The 20,141-nt window shown below is 38.2% G+C and overlaps 5 protein-coding genes across 7 annotated transcripts in view; 2 read left to right on the top strand and 3 right to left on the bottom strand.

The window, feature by feature from the left end:
* The first annotated feature begins 32 nt into the window (after positions 1 to 32).
* On the top strand, positions 33 to 633 carry LOC108063598 (uncharacterized). Its single transcript, XM_017150742.3, has 3 exons — positions 33 to 166; positions 248 to 433; positions 492 to 633. Exons 1-3 carry the CDS (start codon positions 38 to 40, stop codon positions 507 to 509), a joined length of 333 nt encoding a protein of 110 aa, XP_017006231.2. The 5' UTR covers positions 33 to 37; the 3' UTR covers positions 510 to 633.
* LOC108063597 (S-adenosylmethionine mitochondrial carrier protein homolog) lies at positions 507 to 2,295 on the bottom strand. Its single transcript, XM_017150741.3, has 4 exons — positions 2,083 to 2,295; positions 1,762 to 2,028; positions 1,281 to 1,696; positions 507 to 734 (listed from the first exon to the last, which is right to left on the bottom strand). The coding sequence occupies exons 1-4, from the start codon at positions 2,176 to 2,178 to the stop codon at positions 617 to 619; spliced, it is 897 nt and encodes a 298-aa protein (XP_017006230.2). The 5' UTR covers positions 2,179 to 2,295; the 3' UTR covers positions 507 to 616.
* Positions 2,296 to 2,510: 215 nt separating this feature from the next.
* Idh3g (Isocitrate dehydrogenase (NAD(+)) 3 non-catalytic subunit gamma) overlaps positions 2,511 to 20,141 on the top strand; it is a 194,528-nt gene continuing 176,897 nt past the window's right edge. Inside the window, exons 1-7 of one of the 3 annotated variants that reach the window (XM_017150725.3) lie at positions 2,511 to 2,693; positions 2,803 to 2,880; positions 2,956 to 3,735; positions 3,800 to 3,986; positions 4,043 to 4,118; positions 4,736 to 5,040; positions 5,128 to 5,439. In XM_017150725.3, coding sequence (XP_017006214.1) covers positions 2,637 to 2,693; positions 2,803 to 2,880; positions 2,956 to 3,735; positions 3,800 to 3,986; positions 4,043 to 4,118; positions 4,736 to 4,766 — 1,209 coding nt within the window. In that variant the 5' untranslated portion in view covers positions 2,511 to 2,636 and the 3' untranslated portion in view covers positions 4,767 to 5,040; positions 5,128 to 5,439. Of the gene's footprint in view, positions 2,694 to 2,802; positions 2,881 to 2,955; positions 3,736 to 3,799; positions 3,987 to 4,042; positions 4,119 to 4,735; positions 5,041 to 5,127; positions 5,440 to 20,141 lie in introns of those variants that run through there. The other 2 variants (XM_070216152.1, XM_017150726.3) reach the window with 2 other exon arrangements.
* On the bottom strand, positions 6,021 to 7,145 carry RpL27 (ribosomal protein L27). The gene is made up of 2 exons (XM_017150727.2): positions 7,131 to 7,145; positions 6,021 to 6,532 (listed from the first exon to the last, which is right to left on the bottom strand). Exons 1-2 carry the CDS (start codon positions 7,139 to 7,141, stop codon positions 6,109 to 6,111), a joined length of 435 nt encoding a protein of 144 aa, XP_017006216.1. The 5' UTR covers positions 7,142 to 7,145; the 3' UTR covers positions 6,021 to 6,108.
* CLS (cardiolipin synthase) lies at positions 8,217 to 10,358 on the bottom strand. Its single transcript, XM_017150662.3, has 5 exons — positions 10,203 to 10,358; positions 9,544 to 10,083; positions 8,751 to 8,966; positions 8,555 to 8,690; positions 8,217 to 8,486 (listed from the first exon to the last, which is right to left on the bottom strand). The coding sequence occupies exons 2-5, from the start codon at positions 10,042 to 10,044 to the stop codon at positions 8,371 to 8,373; spliced, it is 969 nt and encodes a 322-aa protein (XP_017006151.1). The 5' UTR covers positions 10,045 to 10,083; positions 10,203 to 10,358; the 3' UTR covers positions 8,217 to 8,370.

Raw genomic sequence — 20,141 nt, 5'->3', positions numbered from 1 at the left:
CCGCTGTTTTACTGATTTACTTGTAAATCCCCCCGAAATGGAGCAGCATTTTGAGCCGGAGACAACCGTAAAGAGTCCTGAAACGGACATCCTGCATCCCGACGACGCCCAGTACATTTGGCTGCCCATTTCGGTGCTCGTTGGCATTTTTGTTCTGGCTGCTTTGGTGCGTTATATTCCTTATCGCCTTCTGTTTGCTCAAGTGCATTTACATTTGTTTAATTTATGCATTTGGGTCTCCACACAGGTCTACGTGATGTCTCGTAGTCGCTGTCGGATTTCCTGGGATTACCTGAGACGCAGGAAGGCCCCGCGAAGTGGGTACATCAATGTGGACGAGGAGGATTCCGATGTGCCCATGGCCTGCGGAGATGAACTGGGGGATCAGCAGATTACAGCCAGCCTTCTAGCCGGTCGCCTGCACATTCAGGATGTTAGTAGTTCTATATAATATCTTATAACTACATATTATAACCCTAACTCTTCCACAGGGATCAAGTAACGCCTAGACTTCCAAAAACTTTATTGTCTCCAAAACGGTGGTCTTCCTCGGTCAAGTTACTACTACTGCAAACTACGTGCCTCTACTACAAGTACAACGAAAATAGCCCTAATCCTAATGATGATCCGCACTGGTTGCCCCCAGTATTCGGGTCGTTAAGTCGTAGAAGCCAAAGAAGAATGCACCGCCCAGCGTGATCCACAGCACCCGCGGCACAAAGCCAGCAAACAGACTGAAAAATACACATAAACATACATTAATAAATGTAAACATAATTATATAACTAAAGGGGATAAAAGAGTTTTCAAGTTCTAGTTACTTAGGAACACATATTTCATAATATTACTCTTATTTCTACCTGTTTATAAGTTAAATATTATAAAATATGCGATCCTAAGTAACCAGAATTATTACTTAGGAATTTAATAAATGTAAACATAATGATAAAACAAGGGCCTGAAGAAGTTTTCAAATTTTGGTTCCTTGAGAATTCATATTACACTTATTTCAACCTGTTTATGAGTTGAATATTATAAAATATGTGTTCCTAAGTAACAAGAAAAATTAAGCTAACGCCTTTCAAATTCTGGTTACTTAAGAATACAAATTTTATAATATTACTCTTATTTCTACCTGTTTATAAGTTAAATATTATAAAATATGTGTTCCTAAATAACCAAAAAAAAGGAGCTAAAGTAGTTCTTAAATTCTGGTTACTTAAGAACACATATTTTACAATATTTCTCTTCTTTAACCCAGTTTTAAGTTCAATATTTACCCTCCAAATCCCTTTTCCAGATAAATGCCATGTAAAATTCTCCTTGCACTACGACGGCGGTTCAGACTTTCCTTTTCGGCCAGCATGATTCGGGTCTTGACCACGTCGAGTGGTGTGGTTAGAGCCGCGGAAATGCCTCCAGCAACGGCTCCACAAAGAGCCACCGAAAGGGGACTGGAATCGTAGCCGGTTAGGGGCGTCCATTGCAGCTTAAAGTACTCCCAGAGGGGGAATTGTAGCAGATTAAAGGGAATCTCCCGCATCAAGGTGGAGCCAAAGCCCCGATAGAGACCTCTTTGCAATCCCTCAGTGCGATAGGCCCGCAGGAGGATTTGCAGACCAGACTGTTTGTTGCCCACCAAAGTTTGAGAGCGCTGTTTGGCAATCTCCACGGGAACGCGTATCAGGCAAGCCAACTAAGGGATAGGAATACATATTAAATCTATAAACAAAAGTATCTCTAGTTTCTAGGATATCCCACCACTTCTGCCGCTGAAGCCGCTGCCATGTGAACATAGGGTGAATCTTTGGTTTGGGTGAGGGAGCTGAGGAACTGCTTCCCGCACTCGTAGGTGCAGAAAAACAGGGCCGCCGTGGGAGCACTTCCTGCAGCCGCTGGAGCCAATCCTTTGTAGATGCCCCTGAAGCCTCCGGCCCGCCAAAAGCCCAGTTCGCTCTGCAGGCGGGTCTTGACTGTGTCTATGGGAAAGAGGGCTATGTCCACCACCATGCCAGCCACGCCTCCAGCCTGAAAAACGTAACTTAAGATCTTGATTCTCATTTAAAAATTTGAAGTACTTACAACAAGAGCATGTAGAAATTTCAATTTGTTGACCGGCTCCTGCAGGCTCAATTCCACTGACCCTGCGGCCGCATCTAGACTTAGTTCCGCTGACATGTTGTAGAACCTGGTTTTAAACACCCAGTTTAAGTCATGCCGCCAGGATATTTCCTTTAATTAATTAAATAAACAAAAATATGAAATGCGGTTGTTAACGTAACAGTCAGCTGCTTTTCGGTGGTCTGGCAACGCTGCGCATAACAGCTGTTTTGTTGTAGGGTTGTCGACGTAGCTCAAAATTACTTCAATATTTTATTCTTAAAATAACAATTTTTTTAAATTTAATTTTTTTTAAATTTGATTTTTTAAGATTTTTGTAATATTATTTTTTATTTTATTAGAAGTATTTAATACCCCTCATGCGCACTCGACAACCCTGACTAGCCGTCGTTCTTGGGAAGAAGAAGAGCAACAGCAGCAACGATTTGGCCAAGTGGAATAGAATTGGCCGTGATTTTAGCCGATAATAAAAGCTCGAGTGCAGCAGCAGAAACCAATAAAACCAGGATCGAATCATGGCCCTTCGCTTGTCCCAGAGATTGCTGCAGACGCAGACGCCGTTCCTCACCCGCGTACGTTTTCTCGGCCGACTGAAATGGCCAACAAATGGAAATTACATAATGCGCGGCAGGCAGATCCTAAACAGATCGTCTTTAACTATTGTTATCTCTCTAATTGCAGGGCTATCCCCTGCTGGTGACCAAGGAGAAGACCGAGGATGTGGCCCACACCAAGTCGACGCTGCACAAGAAAGTCACGGTGAGTCTGGAACTCGGTTTACACCACCTTCCCTTTGAGGTTATAGCATTATATATCTTATATATTCCTGAACAGGGCACCGACATACCCTCGGCACAGTACGGCGGTCGCCATGCGGTCACCATGCTCCCAGGCGGCGGCATTGGACCCGAGCTGATGGGCTATGTGCGCGAGATCTTCCGCTACTGCGGCGCCCCCATCGATTTCGAGGTGATCGACATCGATCCCTCCACCGAGGGTAACGATGATCTGGAGTACGCCATCACCTCAATCAAGAGGAACGGAGTGGCGCTCAAGGGCAACATTGAGACCAAGTCGCAGACCCTCTCCGAAGTCTCGCGTAACGTGGCCATTCGCAATGAGCTGGATTTGTACGTAAATGTCGTCCACTGCAAGTCGTATCCGGGCATTCCGGCTCGCCATCACGACATCGATGTGGTGCTCATCCGCCAGAATACCGACGGCGAGTACGCCATGCTCGAGCACGAATCGGTGCCCGGCATTGTGGAGAGCATGAAGGTGGTCACCGTCGACAATGCCGAGCGTGTTGCCCGCTATGCCTTCGAGTATGCCCGCCAAAACAATCGCAAGAAGGTGACCACCATCCACAAGGCCAACATCATGAAGCTCTCCGACGGTCTCTTCCTCGAGGTGGCCAACCGGGTGCACAAGGACTATCCCGAGCTGGAGCACAACAACATGATCATCGACAACACCTGCATGCAGTCGGTGTCGAATCCCCACCAATTTGACGTCATGAACATGACCAATTTGTATGGCACCATTGTGTCTAATGTGCTTTGCGGTCTCATGGGAGGAGCTGGCCTCATTTCCGGCAGGAACTACGGCGATCATGTGGGTTGATCTCCCTCCTATGTAGTATCACCTTTTAATTACCCTACACCTTTTACACTTTTAGTACGCCATTTTCGAGCCGGGCACCCGTAACACAGGAACCGCCATTGCCGGCAAGAACATCGCCAATCCGGTGGCCATGATCAACGCCAGCATCGACATGCTGAACCATCTGGGCCACAAGGAGCACGCCAATGTCATCCAGGAGGCCGTCTACCAAACGATTGTCAACGATGCCATTCGCACGCCAGGTGGGGTTCATTCTTATTTACCAAAATCACCTTTATCATCCTCCTTTCCTCCACAGATGTCGGCGGCAGCCACTCCAGTACCGATGTGGTCGAAAACATACTCAAGATCTTGAGTGCCAAGCGCGTGAATTGGTAAAATAATCGTCTGAATTTAGAGTAGCTTATATGTTCTTTTATCGCGCTGTCTCACAACCGAGTGTTGTGCTTTACCTATTTAGTTTTTAAAAACAAACAAACATCTATCGCTTGTCCCCTCTTTTACTGTTGCGATATTGTATTATAATTTCATGCTCTGTTACTGTATTATTTTACTTACTTACTGATTACTTCAGCAAAACTGTAAGTGTTATTGCCGAAAAAGGCCTAACTACTGTGTCCTAACCAACCAGCACACCCACAGACTACACTTAACAACTAACTTTTTGGTTTCCTTATGAAAATATTGGGATATTGTAATGTAATTGGAGGTAATTTGTTACCTAAAGTTACCTTCAATAGCTTATAGATTATTTTTCGATATATATGTCTTAGCAACTGCTTCGTTGAACTCTTTTCTGTTGTACATTTGTCCTAAGTAGTGCTCCAGTAGATCACACCAACCCACCACACACATTCAGTACACACAAGTATGTAGTTTTCGTTTTGAACGTGTAACCAAAAATGTCCTCGTGCAGCTCTAATCAAAAAAAATTATTCTGTTTTCTCTCCTCTCCCCCCGAAAATCCAAAAAACGCTTTACCGCTCCGCAGGCCACATGGAAACTATTTTAGCCAGGTTTAGGCACTATCGCACTACCGAACTACTCAACCAACTGCTAACAAACTCAGCAAGACAAACCAAATCGAACCCAGTTTAATACCAATCAAAATTATATTAACCCCACAACTAAGCCAATTCGAGACATCTTGTACCCCAAAAAGCAAAAGCGTTAATGTGATGCCCAGAAAGAAAGTGAGGTCGAATTGTTCCGCTGCTTAACCCAAACAAAATATGATATGTTACCCCGGCTAAATGTCCATTGTGTGTTCATTCGATGTCCAAGTGTGATATTCAGGTAATACAAACTTTAATTCTATTTCAATTGTATAAATTTCGATTCTTTTGAATAGAAACTAATCCAGTATTTTCTTATATTTCACAGATTTTCTTGCCGGCCCTATTTCTGCACTCTACTCTTTTTTTCTAACCCCCTACTGAGAGAGCTATACATTTTCTTTTCTTAACTTTCGTATCCCAAATACCCTAAGGCAAACAGATGATGTACAACAAGAATAACACACTTTGCGCTCTTGAAAAGCCAAGCAAGTTTCCAAAAATAGTCAAACAAAGCGATATATAATTGTAATTTAAATTTTTCCAAAATGATTGTAATATTGAAAAGTTGATTCAAACAAAATGTATTATTCTGTTCGAATATTTATTAGTAAAGAAAAAGTAAAGAAAGACACTGTAATTATTGAATTTTTCGATTCGAGGGAGGAACTATATAAGCATGATCCTTATTTATAAGCAAATATTAGCTATTTAGAGATTTAAGGTTTTTGAATGTAGATTTTTAGGATCTATTGTGAAGATTTGAGGGAGGAACTATATATGATCATAATTTATAATCATATATTACCAATTTTGAGTTTTTAGGATTTCCGAAAGTAGATTTCTTGGATCTATTCTTTAGATTTGGGGGAGGAACTATATATGATCATTATTTTTAACCAAATATTGCCAATTTAAGTTTTTAGGATTTCCGAAAGTAGATTTTTGGGATATATTCTGAAGATTCGGGGGAGGAACTATATATGATCATTATTTATAATCAAATATTACCAATTTTTGAGTTCTGAGGATTTCCGAAAATAGATTTCTGGGATCTATTGTGAATATCGGACGGAACATGGTCTTATACGAAGATACAGATGGATTACTTCGGTTTAGATAGGCTTTCAACTATTCCAACTTTATAACATGGATTAAAACTTAGTTCCATAGGCATATTTGCCCCACTTAACACACAAAATGAAGGCACACTTTCCACAGTTTCGGTCAGTTTTATCAGAATTACTTCTTTGTTTATTAAACCTTAAAAAGAGCGACAATCCAGTAACCAAGGGTGGCGATTGACAGCTTAGAAACGCAGCTTCTGGAAGAACCACTTGTTCTTGCCCTCCTTGTAGACGGACTCGAACTTGACGCGGGTCTGGAAGCGGTGCGTCTTGCGCTTGACGGGGTCCTTGAGGTCCTTGGGCGACAGCTTCTCGAAGCTGATGTCGTGCGCCGTGTAGCGGGTGGGCATCAGGTGGTTGTAGTTGAGGCTCTTCAGGAAGGGCTTGACCTTGGACTTCTTCTTCAGCTTGTTCTTGCCCATCTTCTTGGTCACCTTGCGCGGGTAGCGGTCGATGCCGGCGACGAGGGCGTGGCCGAAGGGCTTCTCGGGGGTTCCGTCGTCGGAGGTCTTGACGATGATGGCCTTGCGACCGGCGTAACGTCCGCTGAGGACGATTACGATCTTGCCCTGCTTCATGATTTTCCTCATCTTGGCGGCTTTTGCTCTGTAAATGCAGGGAAAATGGTACAGAGTTAGTAAATCATCAAAATGTCAAAAATAATATGAACTAGAGTTATTAGGTAAAACTAATTCCAATATTGATAATAATATTCGATATGGGTAAAAAATTTAGGAAAAACAAGAAATCTTGTGATATACTTGCAGTCTTATAAGAAGTTCTTTTAAAGAAATTTATAATAGTAGAATGAAACAAATAAGTTCCAATATAACACGTTTTTAGCCATTCCCGTGGAAGCTATAGCATGCCGATTTCCAATGCCGCATGTTATTATCTCCAGAAACTAAGAATTAACCATATTTAAACTGAGATAGATGGTTTCAATCAAAGGTTAATAGGTATAGTCAAGTAGACCATGCCAAAAGTTACATTCATAAACTTATTATTTGGATTTTTCATGGGCACAGGTTCACATTGCCATCATTGAATCTTTGATTCTACTTAAAAGGCTGAAAAACATCCCGTTACAAGCATTTTAAATCATATTCCCCTTCGAGAGGGCATAGTCTGCACAATGTACACCACTCACAGTGCTAACGAAACGCTAAAATAGATATTTTTACTAAAATTTAACTAAAATTACACGCGGAGCATCCACTTACCGGAAACGGGCGAAAAGAAAAGAAGGCAAAAATCAGTGTGCGATTCAGTGTTAAAAATACTTTATATACCAGTTTTATTCTCTCAAATATACCAAAAAATACTCTATATGGTCACCCTAACAAATTATGGTCAAATATGGTCACATTCGCTTAGCGAGTGCACCCACCAAATGTCACGTACCGATAGTATCGATATTTATTTATTTATTTATTTATTTATTTATTTAAAGTTAGCAAATATCTGCCAACATAAACATAGTACCCTACTCACATCAAGTGGAAGGGGGCAGGGACAGGTAGGTTAGGATGTTTGTTACAATTAAATTAACAGAGCATTCCGAGAATATCAAAAAATACAGTTCATTATATTGCGAACATAAAACGCGAAATGGATCATGTAACTCAAAGTTAGTTTTACAAATATCGAGGGCAATTGGTCGAAAGTGCCGAGTAGACCTTACAGGAATGGAGAAACGAATTTGACCAAGAAGGTAGCTTGAATTTACAAGTCCAGTAATTAATTTGTGCAGGAACATAACACCATGGCACGTTCGACGATCCTTGAGGGAGGGCAGGTTAAGTAGACGCAGTCTATCCACGTACGATGGCATGTGTCGATGTGTTTCCCAGTTTAAACCACGTAGAGCAAACAAAAGGAACTGTTTCTGTACCGACTCGATAAGGTCCTGATAAATGGTATATTGGGGTGACCAAACACACGAGCAATATTCAAGAATTGGACGAACCAAGGAAATGTATAAATGTTTTGTGGTGTAGGGGTCCTCAAATTCCTTCGACCAACGCTTAACAAAGGCAAAAACGCCTTTTGCTTTACTAACTATTATACCAATGTGATTAGAGAAATTTAAGTTGTGGTTGAATAACACTCCAAGGTCTGTAACGGAATTTATGCGTTCAATATTGGGAATATTTTTGAATTTTAAACTATTTTTTAAAATTAATGTTTAAAAATAAATCCATAATTTTTATATTGACCATTTCTAGTCGCTTTCCTTCGAACTTTCCTTTGACTGTTTCCCTTTTTATCTCAATCAAATTTTAAATAGTTATAGTTAAAACTCTTATATTTGTTAACAAAATAGATTTATTTAATTTTAGATGGTAATCATTTAGAAAACACAATACATACTAATCATTGCTTAAGGAGAGTAACTACTCCTTTGTAGTTTTCATAGATATTTATATCGGAAATGCCCGGTCCTACGTCTTCTTCTGGATAATCTTAAATGTATTATGCCGATTCAGGACGTAGCTGAGGGCAGTGGCAGCCGTGGTTAGGCCAGTCAGATACCAGAGGCCATGCAGAGCGGGGTGATCTGTGGCAGGAAGATAAAGATTTGGTTATTACTTGGTTTCATTAGTAGATAAAAACCATATAACTCACCCAAATAGTTCCAAATGGGAGCCCCCAAACTGAGGCCAATGGTGGCCAGCTGCACGCCCGTGTTGATCTTGCTCAGCAGCGTGGGCTCCAGTTGAGCGGTAACATGGGTGGCATCGAAATAGCGCGAAAAGGTTTTCTATGAAAAAAGGAAATATATTATTAAAGGGTTAACTAGCTAAATAAACCCTTAACTCACCGGCGGTGGCAGACTTATGTAGCGTATAACAAAACCAGCTCCCAGCAGGAACACATCCCGGAAGACCACAATTCCTGTCAGCCACATGGGCAGCAGATCTGTGTAGCACAAGGAGATGACCAGCGAGCCCATCAGCAACTTATCGGCCATGGGATCCAGGAAGGAGCCGAACTTGCTCGCCTGCGAGGGCCACCGACGGGCTATCTGTCCATCCAACTAGGGGGATAGAAAATCAGATATTACTTACTATAAAAAATATTTAACATATGCCGAAAATCAACAAATATAAGTAGCTTTTTCTTCAAGATAAACAAACTATTTATGGGGCCTTAGTCTGGAATATTTAGGTAAAAAATGCAGCATTATAAATAGACTCTTTGAATTTAAAAGGTACTTATTCTATATATTTGATTGTTGAAATAAGCAAAGACGGGGTAAACATAAATCAATATATGATGCCAAAAATATACTGTACAACCTGTTTTGTTTGGGATACATCTTCCCCTATTTCAGATATTTATAATATTAAAATAAAGGTTAAACATCTTCAGAAATAAAAAGAAGAGCTATTTGTTAGATAAACAAACTATTTTTGGGCCTAGGTCTGGGATATTTGGGTAAAAAATTGAGTATTATAAATAGATTCTTTGAATTTAAAAGGTATTATATTATAATATCGTTATGTTATCGTTGAAATAAGCAAAGATCAATATATGATGCCAAAAATATACGCTGCAACCTGTTTCTACCTACTATTTAGCTTCCTATTATACAGATATGCTCCCTAACTCACCAGATCCGTGAATCCAGCAAAGGCCAGCAGACTCATGCCCAGCGTAAAGTCGCCCTGGACGATCACATAGCCAATGTAGGGCGACAGGAAGGCGCGACTGATGGTCAGCATGTTGGGTATGGTCATGATATTCTCGCGCTCCTCCCGGATCTCCACGATCTTCTCGCGCACCCGCTCCTGGACCTTGTGCCTCGCCTCCCGTATATCGTCCACCAGGAAGTTCTTCCTCTCGATGACGCCCTGCAGCAGATGGCGACCCTGCAAAGTCCGCAGATGCAGCGACTGCTTCTTCTCATCCGCGTAGAGACGCAGGCGGGCCAACTCATAGTTCCTCCTGCGTTTAATGTCCAGGAAGGAGATGCGGATGAAGCCCGTGGCGGCGGCATAGCGATTCAGGCAGTTCACGAAGCTGCTCCCGCCGACGCCCAGGACGTGCTCCAAAGTGGCGGCTCCATGGTGCAGGGGCCGCTGCGCCTGCCGGAAAATGATGGCGGGCAGCATGGGTTAATCGAGGTCCAATTTCAGTCTGAGTTTCGGGTGCTGAAATGATGAGTAAAACCCACAATCAGTTTGAATTTATTGAGATCCGTAACCTTGATGTTAAATAGATCGGCCACCGACCCTTGGACAGTCGTCTTATCACCCGCTTTTAGACCCACCATTTGTCGGGAATCCTTTATTATTTGATGCACCTCTGTGCAATACGAAATCTGGTACAGTATCCTATTACAAATTAATCAGTCCACGGCATTTACGGAAATTTTAATTTTGTGTTTTTATTACACAAGTCGGCTCCGATAACACTATCGATACGGCGATGACACCATCGATACGGCACCGATAATTCCACGTGACGGCCAAAATGCACTAAAATTGGACGGTTTTATATGTAACGGTTTTTTGAATTGCCTGACAGAGATTATAACTAGAGAAATTTTTAAATATATGTTTCCTTTGATAAGCAATAAAACATAATTATGACGTTAATTCTTGTTACAAGCTGGAGACCTCACTATCAGCAGTTATTTATGCGAAAGTTCTGCAAAGTTCTTGGGATAATAACTATTAATTGATAAATAAGAGGATTTGTGCGTCAAGCTTTTATCACTTACCCCAAATGATAGAAACCAAAGGATTTTCTTATGTATTATGATTGCGAATGACTTTAACAGCCTATAAAAACCCAATACAAAAGGAAAACCATAATAGTCAACATTTTCTGTTGGAGCTGAAGAGTTGTTTTAAGAGGACAAAATGCGACATATTCTGCTACTTTTTTTGATCGGAATCACTTGCCAATACATCTTCGCAAGTGGAGAGGTGAAACTTCTCAATAAATCTTATAATAAAAATTAACTTTATTTCCCTTAAACAATGACAGGGGGAATCAGATGAAAATCAAGATTTTGAAGAATCCACGTTTAACAATATGAGGCTCGAGCAGGTGGAACTGCTTTGGTCAAACCTGGCACTCAAGCTAACTAAGGAACTGACGCCCAAATATGATAATCTTTCTGACAGGGTTGATAACCTGGAGCAACAAATCTCAGAATTACAAAGGGCTATTACAAACAAATTAAAAGCGGAGAAGTTTGAGAAGACGACGACTGACCAACCAGAAACTGAATTGGAGGAAGTAACCAAAAATGTATCCTCTTAAATGTGTATGAAACTATTTCATTAAAATATCGCAAAATATATTGAAAAAAACATTATTCATTTATTTGTTCTCTGGTTAAGAGGTAATTATAAATTTTCTATAACCTGAAAATGATTTGTAGGTATAGCTACTGTGGCCTTAAGCAACCAAAAAAAAAAACATTATTATTATTTAATAATTTATCTTTGAAAAGTTACTACTTCTTGAAATTTTATAACTTCCAATTTACAATTTATTTGTTTTTTGACTGTATTCCGATAAAAAATTTTGAATTACTGTTTAATTTTTTAAATTTTCATCTGAAAACATTAAGCACTGCCAAACAAATTTAAAGGACTTTCTGTGCTTAACCTTTGTTTTAGGAAGGAGAAAATTTTCAATTAAATTAAATGATTTTCTATTCAAATCAATTAAGGTAAATCTCTTTCTAACGCCCCAGATACGCGCCTGATATTAGTACATCCCAATATGTTAAAACAATAAATAATTAAAAACACTTTTTAAATTTTTTTTTCAAATTATGTGAAACCATTTACTTCAACAAGGTTATTTGTCAGATAATTTTTTTTTTTTATATAATATTAAATTCATGTATTTCGTCACAAAATATTAAATGTTAGACGATGGTCGACGTTCCATAAAATTGGCCTCGCATATGAAATAGTTATTTTTGAAGCAGCTTACGTCGTTCATGGAATGGGAGTCTGTATCAAATAGACCCTGTTGATCTCGCATCTCAACACAATTTTCGTCATCAAGTTGATTTGGCTCGCCATAAGACCATTTTAGAAAAGGTGCCTTTTCTCCAGTCGATTCTGAAATAAATTCGCCCTCGGTCGCTTCGTCATTGATATCCACCCAATATTTATTGTAGTGACGCAGGTTTTTTGTAACATTCCTCCACTCTTCCTCATTTCGGAGGCTAACAAGGTTACTATCCATCCTTCTACATCTCGAAACAGATTCGTACCAGTTCAGTTTTTCCTTGTTCTCAATATGATAAAACTTTGATCCAATCTTTTCGAACTTAACAATCGGCTTATAAACCTTTTTAACTTTCGTGAACCTTTGTAATTTTGTTAATTGATTTTCTGTGCTGGCGATATTTCTTAATAGTTCGCTGTGGTTGGAAAAAAATGTATCGATCTTCACTTTTAGGGTATCATAAATTGATTTCATTTTTTCAATCCTTTCCAAAAACAGAACTTGATCAAATTTGTCTTCTTCTCTTGTGAAATTTTTTACGATTGAATTTTTATCGGGGATTGTTTCTAATTTTTTTAAATCTGGTTGATCCTGATCAAAAAAGTATAGTTAATTTCATGTTTTTTTTTATAAATTTTAACTTACCACTTCTGCAAAGGAATTTTGCAATGCGATTCCGATTAAAAATAGTACTAGAATGCGTGCCATATTGTCCAACAATTAATGTAGACTATGATTTCTCTTCTGCGGGTTTGAGTTTTTATAGGTTTGGAAGTAAACTCAGAATCGGAAAATATGAGAGTCCTCTTAGCGATAAAAAGAGTTTGACGCACGGGAACGTTTGACTTATCTGAGGCCTTTTTGAACTCTTAACATATTTTCTATTCGTTTTTCTTTATTATTGTTATTGATTACATTAATCAATTAGAAATAATTTTTTTCTCAGTTAACTAAGTATTCTGAGAACTTAAACCGCACGAGAGAACTTGAAGATTATTTAACAAACAATTCCTGCGTCAGCGCTTATATCTTAAAATTATAAATACACAGGATATATGTATTGCGATAATATTTACATATATACCCAAGGCCTATAAAAGCTCAATGCAGCAGAAGAAAACCCAGAGTCAACATATTTTATTGACTAATAGAAGTTGCGTTTAGTGGTTAATATGCGGCATTTAATAGTGCTCTTTTTATTGGCATTCGCTTTGCAAAATATCTTTGCAGAAGAAATGGTAAGTTAATTTATTCAATTTTAACTTCATAAGTATATATCCTAAATTAATCCCCATTAATCCCCTGAATTAATCCCAGGGAACAACAGATGTAGATAAAGTGGAGACAGTAACTGAGAAAGAACTAGAATCGACACTCGACAAAAAAGACGATAATTTGGCAAAATTAGGAAAATGGATTGCGAATGTGGCTTCAAAGTATGCAGCTGCAATTGAAAAAGTCGCCACCTTAAAGGAGCAAATCAAGAAACCCATTAAGACATTTGAAGAAAAGCAAAAATTGCAATTCGAAAGAGAGAAATGGAGTTTGTCGTACCTAAAAAGAATTGAGGACCAATGGGCGAACCTAGAGAAATGGATTATGGATTTTACTTCAAAATACGGCGGATTAAATGAACGCCTCTCTATCGTACAAAAACAACTAAAAGAACTACGAAAGGTCACAAATTTTGATAAGAATACTCAGGAATAATCTCTGGTTTATTTATGATTTTGATTTATGTGGTAAAGAAATGCTTTCAATCAAATGTGTTTTGCAAAAAATAAATTAACTTTATAAAATTAAATTATTGTTGAAACATGTTTTTGTTGTGGTTTTTTTTTGCATTTTTGTAAACATTTTAGTAGTCTAAAAAATAATGACTATTTCAGCAAAAATATCAATGAAATTTTAATGTTCTTAAAAACCAGCTAAAATATCTTAAAAATTACTAAATATTTTTTTAAAAACATTATTATAGAAAACTCAGTTGTACTACTTATTAAGAACACTTTACATAAGAGCTTGATAAAATATAGACAGTTTGCTATTCTCTATGTTAAATATTGGTTTTCCCTTAAAAACATTGATTTTATCGAATTAATATTGTGAAGTTCTCGAAAATATCGATATTTTTTAAGCTCTCTCTTGCAAATGCGTTAAGCTAGCATTATGTGAGCCCTAGCAGTTGGCGTAATATTTTGAAATTGCAAATTTACTGCCCATCTTTCATTTAATAACATTTTTCCCGAATGAAACTAGGTCCGGCTTGGTGGATATTTAATGAAGCCACCATTAATAAGCCTGACCGCAAGCTGCTCTGGACTTGTCAGTCGTTTAATTGGATTAAATTTAATTACACCGGCACTTAACCCAGGCTACCAGAATTACTTTCTTCTCGGCCGTCTTGGATATGCAAATTAATCCGCGGCTAACGTTTATTACTTAATATAAACTTTGGCAGCGGCTCGACGACCATGACCTGACCCTATCAGCTGGCTAATGAATTTTCCCGAAAGTTGCCAAGCCGAATCTGTTCCTCGTTTAATGGTCACAATTAGGGGCATGCCATCCCAAGTTAGTAAATAATTATGAAAGACTGCCAGGTTGCATTTTTGCCAAGGCTGCTGGCGCACAAAACAAAAGTATTGTGGCATCTCGTTTATGTGTCACGTCCTGGGCATCATAGTAATTAAGGGTGAGGCGACGACACTTCCTGGAATTTTCCCCATGGGTCCTTGGGCCCCCGAAAAGACAATGCATCGGCATTAATAATGAACTGCAGGCAGAGGTGTTCGGCGTTCGGTGTTCGGACCAATAATGTCCATGGCATGTCAGCCGTCAGTCTGCATGTTAATTTCCAGCAACCACCTTCCATTTTCCCGCTTTTCCGAATGACACTCAGGGCTACTCAGTAGCTGTCTGCCATAAACAGGAAGCTCCAGCAGGGCGGGAAAGCGGGAAATGCGGAAAATGCGCGCCTGCGGAAGAGATTGACAACTTTTTGTGATACCCTTTCTAGAAGGAAGTGCACTAAAGAGTTGAACACTTTTGAAACCATTTATAAAAGCCTGATTTATGTGGAGCTATAATGGATATTATTTAATTTAAATAATAATAAAAGTCAAAATAGGCAAGTTTTTAGTTTTACAAAATTTTTAAATTAGTAATTTTTAATTTGTCTTTAATTAACTATTTTTATTTGGATAAAATTGATTTAACAAATTAATGAACATATTTTAAATAATATAAGGATAATTTAATTAAATAATAATCTAATTAATTTCAAAATTAGGTAGTAAACTAATTTTAAATTAACAAAACTTATTTAAATAAAATTAATCAATTAATAAAAAATAATTTTGAAATAAAAAACAAAAAACCTTATATTTAATAAACTATCCCTTTTGGGAAAGGGAACTTAAGCTTGGTGTTCGATTTTTACCTTGTCCTTCCATTACTTTTTAAAATTTTTTTTGCCTTTTTTATTTTTATTTCTTGCGCGCCTCATTGCGCTTCATTAATCAAAAGTAATTTTCCGCCTTTCACAGCAGTCGGCGCCCAACACCCCCTGATTTTACCAGGTGAATTCAACCTAGAGTGAAGATGGCTAACGTCAGCAGCGAAGGCGGAAGAAACCAGAAAGGAAATGGCTGAAAATTAAAGGAAAAAAAAACAACAAAATGATGGCGGCCATTTTGCATTAAGCTTGGACATTTGCCGTATGTGTGTGAGTGTGTGTGTGAGTGGGGCTAATTAACTGTTTTACATTAAGTGGCCATAAAGGCGAGCATTTTAGTCTATTTTAATGCGCTTCGAGTGGCCGGCGGGCGTGATCGGCTTCTCGGACAATGAAGAACTGGCCATTAGCGGCCATCTCTATATTTTTCGCTCCATCCGCTCTACTCGGCCATTTCTGCCATTTTCTTAAATGATTTACGACGGCTTTAAAGGCCGGGCCATAAAAACAGAAGCCAACTTCATCTGGCTGGCCGCTTCGGACTTTGGACTTTGGTGTTTTCCTTTGTGCTTAATTTAATTAAATACTTGCTCGGACTTTTGCTCTCGGTCTCTCTGCCGAGAATGGTTAATGCGGTCAGCATAAATTTTGCTTTAAATCATTTGCGGCCAGGCGGCTATAACCATGGCCCGAATATAAACCATATAAACTGAACATGAACTGGCAATTGGTTCGACTAATGAGTGAGTCAGGACCGCTCGCAATAGTTTTCTCCAGCCGGTGTGGTCCAAGATTTATAGTTAAGGTGATTCTACACTGCGACTCATCAATTTTTGGATAAATATTAAATTCTAAAACCGCACAATATTAAAATAAATGTTAGTCTAAACAAAAAAATAAATAAAGTAGTAATATTTAATTAAAAACTAATGGAATCATTTTTAAATGTCAAAATAAGTGCCTAAATGTATACAGTAAATTAATGATAGTCGGCTTCCTGAATAAATTCATCGAACTTCGGAGTTAAAAAAATATTGTTGCATACTTTTGGACACCTAATTTAAAAGCCCAGCGATTTCTGTAATAAATATTTAGTTTTATAGGCAGATTTTATTTCTTAGCTATTATTTTTGATACAAAATTAAATGAAATATTGTATTAAACATTTTATAAATTTTTATATTTGTATTACTTCATTTCCTTCAATATTTCCATTTAATTTCCCTCTTCTAGCTTTAAATTCAAGTCACAACTTTCTCCCCAGTGCAATCCAATCAAATTGCTTTTCTGAGGTAAATCAAAAATCTGAACACAATTACAGGTTTGCTTTTGTGGTTGGAGGAAAGCAAGTTCGGGTTTTCGGGAAATGCGTTTTGCCTCTCCAATTTCCAAAAAGGCTCGAAAGTCTGCCCACAAATCACACGCCAATGGCGACTAATTAGAGAGAGCTGAAAGCGAAGGGCGAAGGCAGCCCTTCAGAGTAGAGTAACAATGACTTTTCACAAAACTCCAACTATTTTCAAGCTGTGCAAAGGACTGCCCTCGTTCCAGGACCTCCTACTGCCACGCCCCTTTCCGTCCCCACCCCCTCCTTGGCTTTGTTCTAAGTTATAAACCCACAAGTGGCGGCAAACTTTTGCTTTACGGTGTCGCCATCTTTTTTCGCAGTAGAAAATGGGTGGCGAGGGGCGCAACTTAAAAGAAGATTAAACCGCAGCTGCCGGGGGATTCCCCTTCTACTGCCATCTTTTCTAAAAAAGGGTAGGGGGTGGGTGGAGAACTTTGCCTGGACAACGGCACTTGAAATGAGAACGTTTGGCGATTTTGCGACGACACTTGTCGAAAGTTACGCGTAATTATAACAATGTGCGGGCATCCTGGTTTCTCGCTGAGGGACCTACTTTAGTTTATGCCTAAAATCAGATGTTGGGTGGCCCCTCTGAATAAGCATCTAATATGCGGGCAGGACGTTAGGTGTTGGCCAAAAGGAGCTGGAGAAAACCGCACACCAATTAACAAAAGGCTATAAGTTATAAGGAAAAGTTCAAAGGGTTTCTGTATTTACATAATTTGCTGCTAGGAGATAAGTGCTGAAGTGACTTTAAATTTGAGAAATTAATTGTATATTTATATTGTACAATATAATAAATAAAATTTAATTTTTCGACCTTAAGAAATGTTTTATAATATGTTTAGAGCGTATTACAACTTGACTTATTTGATTTTACTTTGCTAAAATGACTTTAAATTTTTAAAATATACTCCTAAATTTTATAAATGAATTAAACATATTTGACTTAAAATATATTTCTAATTTGTATATAAGTATCAATTGAATAAATCCGACTTAAAAAAATCTTTTAAAATATGTTAACTTCGGATTACAACTTGACTTATTTTAATTTGCCCGTTTTATACAGTCCTCGAAAATGTTGAAAAGCCCATTGAAAGTTCGCTAGACGAACTCAGGAAAATGTAATTTAGCAAAACCCAAAAATAGGAGCAAAACTCTCGGCTGTTGGTGCTTGAAAATGAAAATGAAATTCTTGCGAATGGAGAGAAAAAAAGCGTAATTTTATTTCAACTTGAAGAACTCGCATCGCCATGGCGACAGCATTAATTCGCTTTTAATATAATGAAGCCGCTTAAATGTCAAGACAATGAGACCGGAATCTGGAATCTGGACAGAGAGGCACAGGACCATCAATCAAAATTCCAACGAGGGCGAGCGTATGAAAAACTATAATAAAATCATTAGCCCGGTAATCCCCCAACGTCCCGGAATCAAAATAAAATCATCAGCCCGGAATGATGATGAATGGTTTGCCCCGGTCGGTCGGTCGGTCGGTCGGTAGGCCCAAGTGGCCACCAGTGGCAGAGGCATATTCATCGCTCATGACAAAACTGGGGAATCTTTCTGCACTCCAATCTCTTTTTAATAAACACAACAAAACAGAAACCAAAGAAAACAAAACAGCAACAAAGTGATTGTGTTTTGTATGCTTCAGCGGCTAACACTCAACGGCCAGTCGGAGAACAACAGTAAAAGCTATGGCGATGGCTCAACGGCGTCATTATCGGGAAAAACGTCTTGCATCGCAGTGGTCCCAGTTCAGTCCAGACTTTGAACCCGTGGAAATGATTTCAGTTAATACCCTCTTTATAGAATTGTTGTCACAAAATATGTATATCACACAAAACACTCTTCATTAAATACAAAATTCAAACACCTAAAAGCAGGGATTGAAAAATAAAAATCACTAAGAAGGAAGTGTGTTCTATATACTAAAAATTTAGTAATAAAATAAACTTTTATTTCAAGATTTTTATGATAAAAATTAAAAGTTATTGGTATTTAAGAATTACATTTTTTTTTAATCTCAAATAAAAGTAAAAAAACAGAAAAATCATTAAAGATAAGGAAATAAAATATCTAAATATTACCATAAATTTAATAAAATACCATTCCTGTTTTTAATTAAGTATTAACTTTATAATATAATATAAAAAAAATTTGAGATTGAGTATATTTAACATAATGCTTTGTTTTTGAGTTTGCTATATAAGGCGTACAAATATTAAAGATACCCAATGAGATCATATCATTTTCGTTCTACTTACATATGTAAATGGCAATAATCCCGCCAGATTTTCCTATAATACCATTCCCCAAAAGGGTATTAACATTTTCGGTCTGACCTATATATATTCATCATCTATTTTTTTGGGGAAGAAAAATGAAAATGTTTAACGGAAAAAATAAAATACTCACGTTTCTCCCAGGCGAACGTGATTCAATTTGTTTTGTTGGTTAGAAAACTAAAATAGCAAAAGCGAGCCACCAGAAAGGAGGGAAAATACATATAACTAAGGTCAGGCAAAGTAGAGGCGAAGCAGCGAGGAAAGCACCGCAAAGCAAGGCGAAAACAGGAAAAATTATAGAACAAGTAAAAACGGTGGGCGGAAAATGTGGGATGCTCCTCCCGTTTGGTCACTCGGTGTTTTTCTCGCTCGGCCATATCAGAAAAACAACCAAAAAAGCGAGGGAAAATGGAAAAATGCTAAAAGGCAGCCGGATGAGTCTTAAAGCCAGGATTGAGGCGATTCTGTTTTTGTCTCGGCCACAGGCAGGGTTCTCAAGGCGGCACTGGACTATGAATGCGAATTGCTGCAGTGCAGTCCTTGTTGTTTCGCCCCGAAATGTAGGCTATGGAATAAAAGCAGCAGAGAGTGGAAAATGCAGTTGGGAAAATAAATTAAAATATTGTAAAAGAGGAAGAAAGCTGCATTCTTCAGATCATAAAACAGAATATTTTCTTATAAGCTTGTAATGAGAAAATGTTTGTGAATTAAATTTAATTTAATAAAATATTGGGAGAGTTATTAGAAATTGGGCTGTAATATTTTAAAAGCTCTAAAAATTTATAAGTTGTAGGACTATTCTTATGTTTTTTCCGATATTTACAAATTTAAAATATTTTAAGTTTCTTAAATTGAGGACTGAGGTTAATTACTCATATGTCATTTACATAATACAAATATTTCTAAAGCTCTTTAAATTTAAACAAAATTATTTTTTTTAAATACAATAAATTCTAAAAATATCCTTAAAATTTGCTGGAAAACGTTCGTTCCTGCCCTCGCCAGCCGGAATAAAGTTAAATATGCTGCGGCCGAAAAAAGCAACCGCCCACGAACGCATCTAGGGAGACATATAGTACATTGTAACATGACCGGACTATTGTGCCGACTGGCCCACATGTCGAAGGTCATTTT

Source organism: Drosophila takahashii, chromosome 3R (assembly GCF_030179915.1).
Source record: "Drosophila takahashii strain IR98-3 E-12201 chromosome 3R, DtakHiC1v2, whole genome shotgun sequence".
NCBI lineage: Eukaryota > Metazoa > Arthropoda > Insecta > Diptera > Drosophilidae > Drosophila > Drosophila takahashii.
This window is presented reverse-complemented; position numbering and strand designations above follow the sequence as displayed.